This window comes from Cuculus canorus, chromosome 8 (assembly GCF_017976375.1).
Source record: "Cuculus canorus isolate bCucCan1 chromosome 8, bCucCan1.pri, whole genome shotgun sequence".
NCBI classification, from domain to species: Eukaryota; Metazoa; Chordata; class Aves; order Cuculiformes; family Cuculidae; genus Cuculus; species Cuculus canorus.
In genome coordinates this window covers 27,766,789-27,784,859 of record NC_071408.1, presented here as the reverse complement: position 1 = coordinate 27,784,859, position 18,071 = coordinate 27,766,789, and the positions used below count along the sequence as shown (strand labels likewise).

Below are 18,071 nucleotides of genomic sequence, written 5' to 3'. Positions count from 1 at the left end.
CAGCAAGGATTGGAATAACTAGACAATGAAAATGCTGGGTTTGCATTATCGGTTGGTTTAACTGGAACACCACACACCATGCAGTCATGTACCGCCAAGTTCAGTGCCTGTATTGCCCTTCTGGCTGCCATCACCGGCTTCGCTCCAGGCCATGCACGCACGGGCCCGGGGCTGCAGCCTCCCTGCAGGTCAGCGCCCGGACGAGGGCTCCATTCAGCAGGGCCCCGGGGCTGGGTGACACCAGGGGGGACATCTGCCCTCAGCCTGCCCCACGGCTGCCCTGGCCGGCCGGGAGCCCACCCAGCCACAGGGGATGCGCTCGGCCACTCTCTCAGTCAACAAGCCAGCTGCTGCTGAGCGCCCGCGGGGACCTGCCAGGGGCACGGCATGGCCCGTGGGGACCGTGGGCACGGGCGTGCTGAGCCTCAGCTTGGGAACCGAGGGATGGGGTCGGAGGGGAGCGGGGTCAGGGGCAATTCGCAGCTCCCCTCCTCGGGTACCTGTGGGCCGGGGACCAGCGTGCGCTGGCACGTCCACCGCCGGCAATGGACACGGTGCTGCGGCGAGCTTGGCCCCGGTGGAGCTGGGGCTGGGGCAGGGCTTGGCATCCCACCCAGCCCCACAAGAGGCACGAGCAGACGGGACGGGGCTCTGCGCGGACACTGTCACCTCCCTCCTGTCGCCCGCCCGCCCGCTGGGCCCCCTGCCCCACTGAAGGGAGCCCTCCGGGGCCCCGCAGCCCACGGTGGGGCTGCCAAGGGCTCTGCAGCGGAGAATACAGGCACTTCACCTTGAACATAAAGAGACGGATCGCGTTTGTCACATACAGGAGTCAGAGAGGGGTTAGTGTTGACTCAAAAAGGGGAAAAGGCGCTCAGGGGAGAGGCGGGGGGCTGGCGGGGAGGGCGAGGGGCCGTCTCGACACTGCTGAGCCTCCGTCAGCGCAGCCCGGGCACCGCAGCCGTCGGGGCCTGAAAACATAAAACCAGAGAAAAGAAAGAAAAAAGGGAAGGCGGGGACGGCCCATGCCAGGAAGGAGATGGGGGATGCTCTGGCTACGGGGTGGGAGAGAGAGAGAGAGAACGGGGTAGGATATGGAGGGTGGGTTGGAAATCAGGAGCCAAAGAAAAAGAACAAACTACGAGTCTAAAATGTGGTGCAAGCGCCCTACGCGGCTGTCCGCTAGCATGGCATAATGTCCGGAGCAGCCCAGAGAGGGAGTCACATCAGGTCTACACAGATTTGCCTTCCCATATATACAATCTCTACTGGAGTTAACAGCTGAAATTGAGATTTTTTGTGTCGGTTCCTCTGGCCTCGGTTGCCGTTTTGTTTGAATGCTGGAGCCCGTCCTCCCCGCCTCGCCGGCGCCGGGCACATGCAGCCCTTGCCTGGCTTGCCTTGGGGATCAAAAGGGTTTGGAGGTCTGCTTGAAGATGAAGCCTCTATGGGCCAGTGTCTTCATGATGTTGGCGATGTTCTTACAGTCATCTGTGGAGAGAGCACAGAGATTCCAGGTTAGAGCCACAATTTGCCCGGGAGCTACTGGATCAAGCCCTGAGCTCCACACTGGGGCTACATCCCTACTCTACCCCGAGCACCTTGCAGCAGTGTGGGGTGAATGTGGGGTGCTCTGGTTCCCCAATACTGGTCACCTACATCCCAGTATGGCCCTGTGATGCGCTGGGATGGATCTCTGCCCAGGACCCGGCGGCTCACAGGGGTAGTGGCATTGCCCAGGCCGGCTGCTGCATCCCTGGCTCCCCCAGGCCAGTGCTCACCCCACAGCCCATGGGGAGCTGGTGGGTGGGAAAGGCAGCATTCCCACAAGCTGGACTCATGCTGGACCCCAGCTCTTGGCCTGCAGCCGCTTCCCTGTGAGCCCAGTGCCAGCAACCCCAGTGCCAGCAACCTCAGCCTCCTCTGCCACCGCCTCGTCCCTCGGTGGCACTGGCCAGCGAAGGGGCTGTCCCCACACTGGGACAGGGACAGCAGGTGATGCCAGAGCTGCTCTCCACCAGCCAAACAGGGTCCTCTCCTTCCCCTCGCCCTCCTCGGGCAGGGGCCACGTGCCGCCTGGCTCTCTCTGCTTGCCACCATGGGTGTCCCCATCACAGCCAGAGCCGGTACTTCGTGCTGCCCAGTGCCCGCCGGCAGCCAGTGAGCCACAGCCATCCCCGGCGTGGGGCCACGGGCAAAGCGGGTGCCGGGTACCGTCTGGCAGCGCTACAGCCGTGATGGGGAGAGGGAAGGCTCCGGCTGGTGTTATTTACCTGGGACTAAACACAGGCACCGTTTGCTAAAATAGAAGCCGGGCTTAAATTGATTCCTGGTGTCTATATTTCATGTTGAAAATTGGCTTGTAAATCCATGTTTTGATCTATGAGGGCCGTCTCCTTAAGAAAAAGCAAGAGTAAATGTGTAATTTCTCCCTTGACAGCACACGGCGCAGAGGCGATCCTTCTTCCCGCTCCCCTCCGTTTCGGGACAGCTCCACTCGTTCCGATTACCACTCTTTCTTCCTCGCCCCACGCCTTGATGTCTCCATTTCATTACCGCCCGCCCATTTATCAAGCTGTTACCGTAAGGGTGACTTTGCCCACTTGCATGTGGCAGCGGGGCCCGGCTGACACGGGGAGAGGGTGCCCCGCGAGGGGGGCGCAGGCAGGGCCCCCCTCTCCCCGCCGCCGCGGGATGGATGTTGTGGTGGAGGGAAGGCTGCATCATTACTGATGTGTAAATGATAAAGAAGCCTCCACATCCATCTCCCAACTGTAAATCCAGGGAGTGCTTTATAATCAAGCTACAGCGATAATAATGTGAAATTAGGTCTCTCTATCAACGGGAGGAGGCCTTTTAATCACGGCTTAAAGGGTGCAAACGCTGTTTATCATAATTGAACTGTATCCGGGCTAATTGTGGCCATATTTCACTGTCTAGGAGACAGCAGGCTGCCTGCTGACAGTGCCACGTGCCGATTGAGGGCCCCGCGCAGACGGCCGGCACTGCCCTGCTGCCGGGCGCCCACCCGCAGGGACGGGCTGCCAGCCTGCCTTGCTCTTCCCTGCCAGCCCTGCCCAGCCCCGTGACCTGGTGGCAAAGCCATTGTCCACCCCCCAGCGTCGGGCTGGCGGTGTAGGGAGCGTCCACTGTGCGCAGCTCCCTGGGGGACTGCCCTGAGCTGCTCAGGACCCTCCTGGTGGGTGGCTGGCAGTGGGAGAGGGAATGTTGCCATCAAAGCTGTGGGCATCCCGAGCGTCCCCACAGGCTTCCTTATGGCTCCCCTTCCCCCTGCCTGTGTGCCACGCCAGGGGAGGGAGCTGGGCATGAAGGAGAGGTGTCCTCAGCCCCACCAGCTGGTGTGGTGGCAGAGAAGCTCATCTCTCTGTGCCTCCATCCTACCCACTGGCTGAGGTGGCACCAATGGCTCCGGAAGGGTCCTGGAGAGGATGGGCGTCCCACCCGGCCAAGTCACATTGCCAGCTCCTGCTGTCACTTGTTCCCATTCAGGTGAGTCCCACACCATCCTTAGGACCTCCTGCTCCATCTGTCTCACCTCTGGCCAGCTGAGCCCCAGGAAACCAGCACTGGACCTGTCCCTGATGCCAGCTTCCAGTGGGACCTAACAGGGAGACCCAACAGGTGGCTCAAAAGCTGGGGAAACTGAGGCAGGGGAGTGCAACCCCTAAAAAAGGAACAGCAAAGCAAATCCTGGGCTCTGAGCTGTGTCAGGTGGTGGCTCGGATTTGAAAGCTCAGCTCCGGCTCTGCCCTGCCCTGCTGTCAGGCATCCTGCTGCCCACCTCCTTGCCCCCAGCATCGCTCCAGGCCAGCACGGGCTGCTGGGACGTGGAGTGCTGAAAGGGGAACTGCAGAGACTTGGGCAGCAGAACTCCATGGCACGTCCTGCGCTCTCCAAACTGGTCCTTGGGGAGAGCTTCTGGGACCACCGTCTTCTTCCTAAACCCCACCTGCTGTGTTCCTAAAGCCTTGACGTGCTGGGAGCTGCCCTGGGCTCCGAGCTGCTGCCCTGCAAAGCCAGCAGGACCCCAGTGGGTTGGTGCCACCCACACGCCTGGCACCGTCCTCGCCGTCCCGAGCGATGCCATGACCTGCCAAGCTCGTCGTAAGTCATTTAGTGAGACTCATTCCAAATCAGCACTAAGGTAAACACGCTTATTATAATTATCCATGTAAAAAAAAATCAACAACAGCAGAACAACTTTCTAATATGCAATTACAGCCATCTATTGATTTTACAATGTAATCTGCTCCGATTGATTTAATAACACAATTATAGGCTGGCTCTCGGGATATTAGAGTGGGAGATTTTCATAAACTCCAAAGCAAAAAACTAAGCGGCTTTTAAAACAACACAGTCAGATGGCTGTTTGGGGAATTATTAGCAATATGAAATCCTCTAAATCTGGCCGTCGTTACCTTGTGAAAAGAATTTCTATTACAAAAATGCCAATTGACAGTCTAAGAGAGCACGAGTGGGATTGCTTTGCTGCTCTTTCAGCACTTAATCCATCGCAAAGGTGACCACGGGGCGGGCGATGAGCGGACTCTGGGGCAGGTGAGGGGGATCGGGCAGCCCTGCGCCCCATCCCGGCTCTCCCCGGAGTGCACGCGGATGCGGTGTCACTGCCCTGGCACCCAGGCTGGCACCCTCCGGCCCCGTCCCACCAGGGTGACCCAGCCTGGGACCGCAGAGGCTGGCAGGGTGCAGAGCCCACTGCCACCCCCAGCCCAGGTGTACGTGGCCCCGGACACCTCCAGGCGCTGCCGGGGTGTCCCCGAGCCTGGGCAGGGCGACGCGTGGCTGGGGTGAAGGTGGCTCTGCTGGTGCCGCACAGGCGCGCACGCACGCGTGCCCCCGCTCTCCGCGCGCTCGCTCCCTCAATGTATTCCTGACTTTATGGGCACATTTTTCTTGTCAAGCTGACAGGGTTGCTAAGTGGATTTCTCCCTGATATGCGGACGGATTATCACATTACTCCAATGTCCTACACAAACATATTACTTTATATTCAATAGCCCTAATGAATATAAACTGCTTTTTCTTTTTTGGGGGTGGGGGGTAATCTATAGATTTTTAATGAGGGCACTATTAACTCCCTCCTCTTTAAAACAGACTGAGGTGCAGCCTCTGAGTAGAAAATCAATGGTGTTATTGTAGGAATATTGTATATTGATATTGTAATAATAAGATGCAATTGATTTAGGGGTGTTGCATGGTGTGTGAGGAAGGGGTCAGCCTGGGGTTATCCTGCCTCCTGCCAACCCAGCGATGGCTCTGCCCTGCCTCCCTGCCCTCGCCTTGTCCCGCGGCTTCCGAGTGCCACGTTTTCCCTGGGACAGCCAGGGTTGAACTTGGCCCAAGATGCTGAGTCCTGGACACCTCTGGGACTTTCCCTGCCAGGCTGCTGGTGCAGTGGGGACACCTCAACCTCCCCTTGCCCCGTAACCTTGTTGGGTTTTAACCCCTCCACCTGGTGTTATAGTGTCATCCTACTGTCTACAGCTCCCTGAAAGGGAGTCTCTTCTCTCTCTAGTGATAGGACAAGTGGGAATGGCCTCAAGCTGTGCCAGGGGAGGTTCAGGTTGGACATTAGGAAATATTTCTTCACGAAAAGGGTTCTCAGGCCTTGGAATGACTGCTCGGGGGGGTGGCTGGGTCACAATCCCTGGAGGTGTTGGTTGGACTCGATGATCTCAAAGGTCTTTTCCAAGCTAAGGATTTTATGACCCACTGTGACACTGCACTGCCTCGACACCCACATCCCCGCCCCTCCGCATGGCCATGGTGACAGCTCAGAACAGCAGCAAGTGCACACACGCAGGGTGCAGGACCTGTATTTTTAGGGCTGGAGTTTGCTGCTGTTCAGCATCACCGGCTGCCCTTGTCCTTGGATGGATGCTCCTCTGCATGGATGGACCCTCTGGATGGATGCACCCTGCTCCTCTGCCAGGATGGAGGCAGAAACCTCCCAGTCTGCGGTGCTGGGCTCAGCACCTGGTGTGCGCCCTCCCTCCGGCTGCTGCAGTGGCACCGCCGTGAACCCGGGACAAATACAAGGATTTAGGCACCAAGAGGCTGGCCCACAGCTGGGGGACGATGCGGCTGCACCATGGGAATGGACTGCCAAGAGAAGCAATGGTCACCTGGGGAGAGCATCACCTCTGCACCCACCTCAGGCGCTGGGGACAAGGCAAGGGGCCGCATCCCCACTCTGGCTGTCCTGCCAGCATTTTGACCACCTCCCATGGGACCAGACCACCTGGACACCACTGCCACGGGGACTTGGAGGGCTAAATGCTGCTGTGACCACTGTGTGCTGGCCCGAGACGCTCACAGTGCAAGGAGGGAGCTTTTCAGTTCCAGAAGGAGGACTGGGGGAGCACAGGGCCCCCCTAAATGTGCTCATTTGGAGGCAGCCCCGCCGCACCTGTGCTATGGCTGGGAAGACAGATCACCCCTGGCCCGAGCCGAGCAGGTCCATATTTAAACTGTCCCCATGCTTTATGGGCTGTACAAGAACTGATGCTCAGGCGACGAGGGGCCATTTGTCAATGTTCTAATGGCAGATTACTGTTAATGAATAATATCACTGCTGCCTTTGTATAACAGCTCCCTGCAAAGTGGAAACAGGGCCGCCCGGCCACCGCCGCCCTTCGTCTCCCTGCTGTCCACCCCAGGTGACAGCAAGTGGCCTTGGGACCAGCGAGAGCCGGGCAGTCCCCACGCAGCCCAGCACTGCTGCCGGTGTCCCCAGCAATCGCCAAGGGGAGCGCTGGGCGCCGTGTCCCCATGCTCCCCCTAAGCGGACACGTCCCCACAAGGGGACAGCCATCAGGGGTCAGAAATGACAGCGTTTGCGCAGCACGTGGAGCCAGGCTCTCACCTGCCGGTGCCGGGAAGGAGTTGTATCTGGTCTCCATCCATCCCCACCGTGACAAGCAGTGCAGACTGGGGACACCGAGATGCCCAGCCACAGCGGTGACAAGGACATGGCAGAGCTCCCAGCCTGAAGGGATCCGTGGGGACACCGGGAATGGTCCTGCCAGGCTGTTCCCAAATGAATGGCCTCATAATCCTGCGCGGGGCGAGGGGCTCCGCGTGCCCCACACAGCCGGCAGGTATATTAATAGGTGGAGCTGACAGCGACACGCAGAATATTAAGAATAACTTACCTCATTATCTGCAATTACGTTACTGCCACACACCTCATTTCTCCATGAAGAAAAGAAAATTAGTTTTATATTGACTTCATCCCAGTGCCTCCCCTGCCTGCCCCGCCACAGACTGCCCGCACGGTGCTGGAGAGGCGCTGGACACAATTAATACCCGCCCTACCCCTACCTGTTGCTGTCCCAGTCCCAGGGAGATGGGATGCTCATCCCATCCTGCACACTGGGATCAGTGAGGCCTCCAAATCCTGCTCATCCCAGCTGGGGCAACCTGGCAGTTCCCAGGTCTGTGGGGAGGTGACAGTGCCAGGCATCCCTGGGAAGCATCCGGGCAGCCGAGCAGACCCACCCGGCATTCAACTGATACCCTGGGCACCTGCTTCCTCCCGCCTGGGCTGGCCGCTGTCACCCCAAGGGTGATGGGATGCTTCCTCCCATCCTCCGCACTGGGACTGCTCTGCCTATCACGCGCTGGCCCCTCTCAGGGCAGGCAGAGCGGGGTGGCCGGGATACAGCACCACAGGACACCCGGCTGCCGAGACACTCGCCAGCCCCATGGGCTGCCGGACACCCCGGCACAGGTGAGGACTCCGAGATCAGTGGCATCCCAGCTGGAGGGGATGGGCAGCAGGGGCTGAGCTCTCTTTCACCATCCCCAACAGCTCCGGGAACAACATTGCTGGGGGCAAGGGTGGCACAGGGTGTGCAGAGCCCTCGGTTTGTCCTCCAGACCCTGTGACTGTCTCCACGCATCCAGCATCTTCGCAAGCTGGCAGGATCCCCGGGCAAATAAAGCGAGTGTTGCCATCGCCCCGCTCCTGGCTGCGGCCGCTCACCGGCCAGGAGGGAAGGGGAGCAGCGTGTGCAGCAACACAGGGAAAAAAAGCCAATTTCATCTTTATTAGAAGGAGATTTCTCTTTTAGTAATAAGCACACTTCAAATAATTAGCGTGTTTTACGTAATAATGAAATTATGGAAATGCAGGCCACTTATTCAAACAAGTCACCATTACCATATTTTTAAATATTAGACTTAATTAGAGTTTATCACTTCAGAGAAGTACGAGGAGTGGAGATTTTTTTCCCTTTACAAAAAAAATCCTCATAAAGTGTTTATTAAGAGCGGGTAAGAAGGGGATAATGATCTGTTTGGAAATTAAGGCAATCAAACATTTAATGCTCTGCACTCCTGTAGGCAAAAGCATTCAAATGAGTCAATTATACATCCATTATCCAGGCACGATTAAACAAGGCAGGACGGGGAATTTGTCCTCCGCATCATGCGATTGTCGCGAGGACTTATGTCCACTTAAAGGCAGCTAATAAAACACTAAAGTTGGGCAAGAAAAGGAAGGGAGGACAGGGAAAAAGGGAAGAACAAGGCAAGAGAGGCATCAGGTCAGCGGGACCGCAAAGAGGCGAGAGTGGGCGGCGGGGAAGGATGGAGCCGTGTCTGCATTCCAGCCCTTCATAAATCAAAGTAATTAAGTTAACATGAAAATCAACTTCACCATCCCGTTAAATTACAGCATTTGCATATTAGGACTCAAATGAAGTAGGGAGCGGGCGACGGGGGTAGGAGGGGAGGAGGGGTCGGGGGGGAGTCGGGGCAGAAGGATGGGGGGCCCGCGCACCAAAAAAGGAACCATTTATTATGGTGAATAACTAATTTCAGAATTTATAGCGCTGGATTTTCATTCCCGTGCCATTTATATTACAGAAGGAAATTAAGGGGCGGGCAGGAGGCTGGCTGGACATCTTTCTGCGTTATTGCTTGTCTGCCATTTGCAAATCATTATTAATTGTGGCCCATGTCGCTGGTGCAGCAGGGCAGGGTGCCTGGACAGCCGGAGCAGACACACATATCTCTTCATCAGGACCCCAGCCGCTAGCCCTGGAGAGCCAATTACCCCTCCCTGATTGGTATCAGATAAGGAGGGAATTTTTACAAATTAGGGAATAAATAGAATTTCCACACGTGGAGCAGGGAGGGCTTGAGAGGCAGTAATGAAAAACGATACATCACCATCAGCCAGACAACCCTATTCATACGCCGATGCATTACGCTCACTACTCATAATCCTGCCGAGTGACAGACAGCCGCCGAGCCAGAGGGGAGTGCATCCCGCCGGCCAGCCCGCTCCCAAGCACGGCCTCCGGCCGCCAGCACGGTCCTGGCCGGCCTCGTGGCACAACCTCTGCCATGTGCTCATTGGTCCCTTTCTGCTCGGCATCGCTCCCCGGCTGGTGGGGACAGACCTCCTGGCAGACGTGACGTGGTGTGGGAGCCATCCCTGCTCTGCTGCCCGCGGGAGGGCCCAGCAGGATGAGACTCCAAACTTGACGCCGAGTTTGGAGGTTAAAGTTGGCAGCCAAGCACCCAAACCTCTCACCCACCTCCCCAGGGGGAAGCACATCTTCCCCAAAATTATCCAGCCCAAGCCATGCCCTCAAGAATCCTCCTCCTCCCTCAGTAGCTCAGTATCCTGCTATTACAAAATCCCTACCTGATTTCGGGCAAGAACGTGCCTTTTTATGCTATTCGGCCCCCAAACCAGTCCCACAGCGCTCAGCTCCACCGCTCGGCCAGCACTGGGTCCCCCTGCACTGGTGGGGTCCCTGGGTCATCATGAGCAGGGATGAAGGAGGCAGCACAGGCTTGGAATGGCTGCAGGACGAAAGGATTGCGGCAGCACGGTTCTGCTCCATCAGGAAAAGACTGATCTTGGGACAATTCTATCTCCCCATGAGCCCTCGCCCAGGGCAGACCCAGAGCCATCAGCCAGCTGCCTTCCCCGAGCCAGACACCCACTTTTAGACCCCAGCAGCTCCCCGTAACGGCACAAACCATTACCCTGGGGCGACGGAGCTGGACGGCCCCAAGAATATGGCCAGCACCCAGCTAACAGGACCTCGGCATGCAGCCGGATTTGGAAAGAGCAAATCCTGGAACTGCGGGGACCCCGCTGACCTTCGGCATCCCAGGTAGCGCTGCACTCCCCAGCGCCGGAGCTGCGCACCTCCACGCCCCTAATTAGCTCTCCCTTATGACAAGCACGTCACTAAACAAAATGCTCGGCAGGAGATCAATCTCGCCTCTAAGTCACGCAGCCTTTAATTTATTCAGCATACAATGTCGCTCCACCGCTGCATTCCTGTAATTTATACCGTACACTGTCGTGTATTATTTAACTCGTCTGAGTGTTTTACAGCTCGCCTGAAAGTCGCCGTACAAGATAAAAGTCAGGTCTGGGGCACTGGTGAGGTGCAGGGAGGGTGCAAGCTGCCCCCTTCACCAGGGCTGGTATGGGGACAGGGTGATGGTGACAAATTCCCGCAGAAGTTGGTGGCGCAGGGCCCCTCTCCTGGGCTCTGAGGGTGGGAAGGGGAACACGAGGTGGGTCACCACAGGAGTCCGGTAAATCACAGGCTCCAGTGCTGGTGATTCCTTAAAGGAAAGTAATGGGATGGAAGGGAATGGCCTCAAGATGCACCAGGGGAAGTTCAGATTGGACATCAAGAAAAATTTCCTCACTGAAAGAGTTGTCAGGCACTGGAACAGCTGAGTGGTTGAGTCCCCATCCCTGGAGGTGTTTAAAAGACAGCCAGATGAAGTGTTCAGAGATATAATTTAGTAGTGGACAGGTACGGTTGGACTCAATGATCTCAAAGGTCTTTTCCAACCCAGCGATTCTATGATTCTGTGAGGAATCCCCCACCTGCTGGGGCTGAGGGACTGTGGAGACCCGGCTGGAACTGGGCATGGACCAGGGCAGAGGTGCTCTTGGCACCTATTCCTCCTGGATGCCGGGGATGGCCAGGCTGGTGCCTGCCGCTGCAACACGGATGGAGGGCCCCGGTCCACAGGTGCTGCTGGAAAACAGCCCGGGATGTCAGAGCAAAGCACAGGGAAAGGTCTAGAAGCACCTCGGGGTGGCTTAGCAGATGCAACAGTCTCCTTGAGTAGCCCGGGCAGATGGCAGAGCTGCGGGCAGCTGCCAGGAGGAGCTGGGCGAGGCAGGGGAGGGGAGCGAGCAGCAGCCCTGCAGGCATTTCCAGCCCCACCAGTGCAGCACAAGAGAGGAATCCAGGCGATGGGATGGTGCTGCAGCCGTGTCGCGCGGCCCATGGCCCGTCACCACCCTGGCTCTGCCTCTGCCTCTGCCCTGCCTGCACAGCCAGGACTGTCCCGGCCACTGGAGATGCCGGGAGGTGCTGGTGGGAGCAGGCAGCGCTGCCAGGGCGCGGGGGCTTCGTCGCACTGCAGGGTGCCCAGGGGCTGCCCCATCGCCCCTTCTCCCCGTGCACACCCCAGGGCGGGCAGCGTGCGGTGGGATGGCTCTTTCCCGGCCCCTCCAGCAGGACACGGGCGGCAGCAGCCAGGCCCTGAGCGCAGGAGGGACGTCCTGCCCCAAAACTGGGATGAGGACTGGGGCTGCGCTGGGCTGAGAGCCGGCGACAGCAGGTGCGGCCGCTCCGAGCAGCTCACCTAGAGCTTGTCTTCGGTCGTGCAGCTGGATGGAAACAGTCAGTGATGTAGAGCTGGGTATCCTCCCAGGGAAGGTTAAAACCTCTGTTCAGTGTAAAGTTGCCATATCTAAGCACTTATGATCAGGATATTTATGGCTAGTTTATTCCAGGCTATTAAAGGCAGCAGTAGTTATCCACAGATAAAGGGAATTTGGCTCCCCTGACGCCTTTTCTCCCCACGGCAAAGGCATGCTTGGCCGGAGCCAGGTGCTCGTGGTGTATAACTCACCCGATGGTCCCTGCCAGAGCCTGCGCCAGCGCCGGGCATGCGGATGTTTGGCACAGCGGGGATGGTGGCTCTGGTTCTGCTGTGTGGCAGCTGAGGGGACAGTCAGGCGTGGGAGATGCTGTCTCCCTGTCCCTGACTGATCCTGCTGGGGACCAGGACGTACCCAGGTTGCAGGGAAAACTTCAGCCTGTCTTCCTGCTGGTCTCCAGCACCGGTGCAGGTGTCCCTGCCTCCTGAATCCTCTCCGTGTGCTGCCGTCCCCTGCTCTGATGGAGGGTTTATTTAGAGCAGCGGAAGGCCAGACTCTGGGGTTTTGCCGGGCATTTTGAACCCCGCAAACCCCTGACACCTCTTGGCCATCGGTTCCGCTCCACATCCAGCTCCCGACATCCAGTCCCACCACTGGGATTGGGACCTTAATTAGGGAGAAATTTCAAGGGAGAGATGGGAGAGTTTATAAAGCCGAGTTTCTCCTGCCTGTGAGTGACACGAGATGTCAGAGAAAGGAAATAAAAGGCAAAGATGCAATTCCAGTGCCGCCAAGAGTGTGTGGCGAGTCCTAATGGAAAGTTCTTCTGCTCTTTAAAGCTTGGTCAGATGGCCTAGTTATTGCTTTAAAAGGACCCAGAATCAAACCGCGGCGCTGCACTCGAAGCATTCAAATAAAGCGAGCAGTGTTTCTGCAGGTCCAGCGAGGCAGAGGCAGGCGATTACACAGAGAAGGGCAGGCCTCTTTATCTTGGAGGGAGACCTACCTATTTTTAAACATTAGCTCCAAATCAGCAGCTCACCTCTTTGTCTCACACAAACCCTCTCTCGCCTTCTGGAGGAGAGATCAAACGCCAGCCCTGCTGCCATTGTTTCTCTCCCAGCGAGATGGATGCGGGACTGTAATCTTCCCACAAAGCCGCATGCTTCAAAGGCATCAAAAGTGCTTATTAAAAGTCCTAGGAAACTAATTTAATAACATCCCAAAGGCTGAAAAAATCAGTGCCGGCAGCTCGAAATATAACCTGGCGAGGGAGGCGGGCTCCCGTTCGACACGACTCCGTCTGCGGGCAGCCGCACGCAAGGCTGGGGTGCTTTGGCACACAGACCTGCCCCGCTCCCCGGCGTGTGTTCACCCCAGCGCTGCTCAATCTCTTGCCAGGGATGCGTCCAAGTGAGTGGGAGCATGGACCACCCTGCCCCGGTGGCACAGCCAGCGCAGCTCACATGGGATTGTCCCCCCACCAAGGGCTTTGCACTGAGACTGCTCGACTGGAGGTGTCCTCGCCCAATGGGGACAGGGATTGGCCATCCACCCGGGCTCTGCAGCTTGCCGTCCCAGATGGAGAATTTCAGGCTTGCCTGTGAAACATGGAAAGCACCAGAAGTCCTTCGCCAGCCGTCGTGGTGGCTGCCCGTGTGGCAGCTTCATGCAATGCTCACCCAGAGCGACAGGCTAGAAGGCGGCAGACACATGCCAGGCCCATACGTGATGCAGCCGGGGATGTCAGATGGACCTACAGAGCCACATTGGAGAGACCTGTGCACTATGGGAGACGCAGACCTGCACATTGCCCACAGGGACAGGCTGACACATGTGCCTTCCCGCTAACGTGCAGCATTCCCGCTGCGTACGTGCAGCAGGCACGTGCTCCCAGCCGCGATAGCATGAGGACTGTGCTCCCCTGCACCCCCCAGAGCTGGTCCCTGCTCCCAGCCCACACTGGGTGACACGTGGGACCCCAGGGCTCCATCCCGTGTGAACAGAGCAGGCTCCGGCAGAAAGGGGCAGGGGATGGAAATTAATGCTCCAGCCTCTGTCTCATCCTGCCCATTAGCGGGGCTGTTTTACTCCGGATCATTAAATATGTATATCTTATTACACGCCTTGTTACAGTATTGAGCTCTATTGACTGATAATAAATTCCAAGCATCATCCTGGTCATAAATTTATCTGGAGATGATGAAGACTCAATAATCTAGTCATGCAGATAATATGATAGGGCCTTAAAAAAGATCATTACATTATATGTCAAAATTAAAAGTGAAATACACTTTATTAACACTGTTTCCACACTCGGGGCCATTACTTGTTATATCCCCTCCTGCCCTCCCACCCACCCGCACACTGTCCCTTGGGTGAGCCAGGGAAGGCAAGAGGAGGCAGAGTTGTCGCAGGAGCCTGGCAGAGGGGCATGGGGGGTGACAGGCAGCACAGAGAGTCACACTGGGACGTTTCAGCTTGGCCCCAGGGATGCAGGGATGCACAGCACCACTGCCCTGCTCATAGGGCAGTGGCCTCTGAGCATCTCCAGGTATCTCCGCAAGCTCCGTGCCTGCTGCCACTTGCTGCCTGCAAGCAGCTTTATTGTAGCTATCAGGAGGAAGGGCAGCCTTGTCCCTAGTCTTCAAAAGGAAAAGTGACCCTCTCCAGCATCTGCTCTCCTGAGAAAGAAGCTGCCCACGCACCAGGATTAACCCAACAGCTGCCACCCAACAGCACCTCTCCCCCAGGCTCCGGCAAGCTGCAGAGCCAGGATGGGTCCCCACTCATGCCCGGTCGCAGCGTGGTGTGGCACAGACAGATGGGGAGCAGACGTGAGGATGTGGGTGTCCCCTCTGAGAGGACAATGCTCCCAGCCAGCTCCTGCTGCCCAGGTGCCAGTCTCACCGAGCTGCCCCTCAGTGGGATGGCGAGTGTCGCACAGCTCCCAGCCAGGAGGAACGGGGGCTCAGCCCCCTCCTCCTGCTGGTTCTCTGAAGCCATTCCTCTCCTTCAACAACAAGGTCACGGCCACTTAAACTCCTGTGATGAGGGCAGGTGGCTTGTGCCCCTGGTGCCTGGCAGGGCTGGCCTGGCCGTGCTCCTGCCCGCAGATCGATGGCACACGGCGAGTTTGAAGCACCCCTTCCCTCCGCCACCTTCCTCTCCACACACGGAAGGTGATGAGCGCTGAGAGGGGGGCCTGCGGATCGATGCTGCGACACGGATCGGCTGCCGGGAAAAACCAATCGTGGATCAGATGGAAACCGACTTCGTCTTGTATCTGCCTGGCTCTCGCCCGGATAGATTGGCTGGAGAAATCCGATGGCAAGAGGAGACAAAAGGGGAGGCGATGGGGAGAGGAGGAAAGGGCTGATAATGCTCCTGCCGTGGCCGCTCTAATCTGTGACAGCCTGAGGATTTGCTGAAAACCATTATCACACTGCTCTCCCTTCTCTTGTCCCTGATAAAGCCCTGGCTAATCTGTTTGTTGCAGGTATTGAACGAATGCATTTAGCGAAACAAGGGGTGTGTGCGCCTCCCTGCCCCTGGAGCAGTTTTTCTCCCTGCGCCTCTGGCATCTCCGGGAGGCAAAGGGGGAGCAAGGGAGGTAGGGATGGATTTGGGTGCAACTTTGCTGCGGGTGTGTGTTCTGCCCTGGTGGGAAGAGCTTATCATCGTTATTTTTATCCCTGGTGGGCAGAGCTACTGTGTTTGGCACAGGGGAAAGTGTCCCTGCTGACCACCCTTTGTGAGTTTTTTTTGGGGAGCTTTTCTCTAGGCACTGCATTTCATCTTCATAACGCAGCTGGTGGAAGGCGGCGAGTGATGCCTTGGGGCTGGTGGATGATGCGGCAGTGCTGTGGCACCCCAACGCGGAGCACGGTCACAGCCCACCGTGCGCCCAGGCACACTCCGCAGGGGAGAAGCCAAGATGGGGAACACGGGGAGGAACAGCTCTTGGGTTCCCCATCTACTGGAGCCCAGCTTGGCTTGTGCCTGCCTGTCCCAGTGCTGACCTCGGCCCTCCCCTTGCGAGAGGCTCCTTCTCCAGGGAGGAGATAATTCAGTGGCTGTGAAAGCCCAGACCCGGGGCTCCCGCAGCCGCCTGTTACAAACAGTTCTAGTGGAACATTAATTATAGTAATTTAGCCGTGGAACACTAACTGCAGCCAGTGCAATAGCATTCAGTACATTAGTGGCTATAACCCACTCCTTAAAAAAGACATTTGGCTACTGACAGCTGATCAAATGAGTTGTGAAGCATAACCAAAGCGGGGGAAACCTGAAGCACGCTGGGAGCGAGCTGTGGGGTGGCTGGATGGGGGGCAGCACCTTTGGGGTGCAGGCACCCTCTTGCCTGCCACACCGCACACTGGCTGTCGGGGTCCCCACGCTGCGGGCAGCACTCGGTGAGCAGCGTCTCGGCAGTATGTCAAACAGAAGGACATTTCCTTCTATCTCCCAGCCGCAGCCCCAGGGCACAATCCACCTACATTCAATCTTTACTCCACTACACATGTTTCCTTTCCAGCCTCGGATTATTTTTTATCATCAAATTACCGTGGTGATAAGATGGAGTAGATGTGATAGCGAGCAGAGCACCTGCCCTCCCCTCTTTCCCTTCCTCGGCATCCCTCCTCCTTCTGCCACCCCAGCAGGCTGGGGGTTTATCCAAATGTCAGGCGGTGAGGGAAGACCCCCCCCGGCAGCTGGATTTGTGGCCTGAGACCAAACCATGGCCAGTGGATGCATTGGGTGGATGCAGGCACCTGCTGCCACGCAGCCTGGGTGCCCACCAACCTGGACAGAAAACCTGTGGGGTGCCCTACCACAGCGTGAGATCCCGCTGGCAGAGCTGGAGCTGAGCATCCACTCCATGGAGCTGAGCACCCACTCCATGTGGCTCCTCTCCAGCACTCCAGCTTCCCCACCGCACCTGACGCACCAGCTGGGCATCGGAGGTGTGACACCAGCGAGGCGGCAGGGACACGGGAGCCCTGGCACAGCCAGGAAAAGCACGGCTGTGCCATTTCCAGCCCGAGCAGCGCCACAAGGCCCTGCCATGATGAATCCTCCTCATCTCCTTGTTTACTCCAGCCTGCAACAAATGAGTCCCTGCCCGTGCAGGGATAGCTCATCCGGAGGAATGCTCTTTCAGGCCTCTCCCTCTAATCCCTATTAATTTAAATAATGCTCGGCCACTCTTCTCAAACTATTTATTATTTATCAGGTTTGTTTATTTGTAGCTAACAGGTAGCGCTCAGCATGCGTCCCCAGCACAGGGACAGGGGCCGTTCATCACATCGGCTCCCCCGCCATCCACCATCCGTCAATTACTCCTGCTTCCTTTAATTAGTAATGAGGACTAATATCTCTGCCTGGGATGGTGGCTGGAGCGGAACTTCCCTCCGGTGGCAACCAAGCAGCACAAGGGAGGGAATGAAAAATAAATACCTGCGCCAAGCTGCTGCTGCTGCTGCTCCCGGACGAGCGGGGTGCTCATCAGCCCCATGCACCCCTTCCCAGGGAAGGTCTGGTCCCCAGCAGCTTGCCAAGTGTCCCCTGTACCCCAGAGGCTCCTACCCAGCAGGGCAGGGGAGGTGATGCCAGCCAGGGCCTGATCCATGCGTGCCCCTTCCTGCACGGCAGGGCAATCCCAAACCAAGAGGGATCCCCTGCCAAGCCTCAGCTGCTGAGCTCCTCACAGGTTTCAGCAAGGGGAAGCCTAAATTAAATGCCCATTAGAGCCTGTGGCCTCGCCTGGCGGTCCTGGGGAGCTCTGTATCAGAACATGCCATCCACCGGCAGCCTAATAGCGAAGGCAGCACATGATATAAATGGAGCCCCTTTGATTTATTGACTGGGAGAAGTTTTTACACGATAGCCCATTAAGACGGACGGCTCTGTTTACAGCCAGGCCATCTAGCTATAGGGACCCTGAACTGGATGGTGTGTTTTGCTATTGCTCTTCAGGCAGACATCTCATTAAGGGGAACAGCATATGGAGCTCTCTGGATCTATACTTCACGAGTCCTGAGGGAGGCTTTTACCATTTTTAATAAGCGGGCAAGGTTAGCAAACCTGCAACGTGGTGACCTCCCCTCCCTGCGCGATGGATCTCCCTGAAACACAGAGAGCTGGACTCGCCGGGTGCGTGCAGGACTCCATAAATCACCTCCCCACTGACACTGGGGGAAACCGGCTGGGGTCCGGCAGACAGTGTCACATCCAGAACCAGCGCATGGCTCAGCACAATGCTTGGCAGGGAGCGGTACGGAGCGTGCCCCTGCCCATCGCACCGACGGGGTCACGAGCAGCACGTGGGCACCTCGGGCAGCAAAGGTGCTTTAAGGCAAGAGCATTA

The 18,071-nt window shown here is 57.4% G+C and overlaps 1 protein-coding gene across 2 annotated transcripts in view; it reads right to left on the bottom strand.

Moving 5' to 3' along the window:
• Window positions 1-21: 21 nt before the first annotated feature.
• Window positions 22-18,071, bottom strand: part of ERI3 (ERI1 exoribonuclease family member 3) — a 140,781-nt gene continuing 122,731 nt past the window's right edge. For both annotated transcript variants that reach the window (XM_054072408.1, XM_054072409.1), the window contains exon 8: window positions 22-1,491. In XM_054072408.1, coding sequence (XP_053928383.1) covers window positions 1,409-1,491 — 83 coding nt within the window. In that variant the 3' untranslated portion in view covers window positions 22-1,408. The remainder of the gene's footprint in view (window positions 1,492-18,071) is intronic.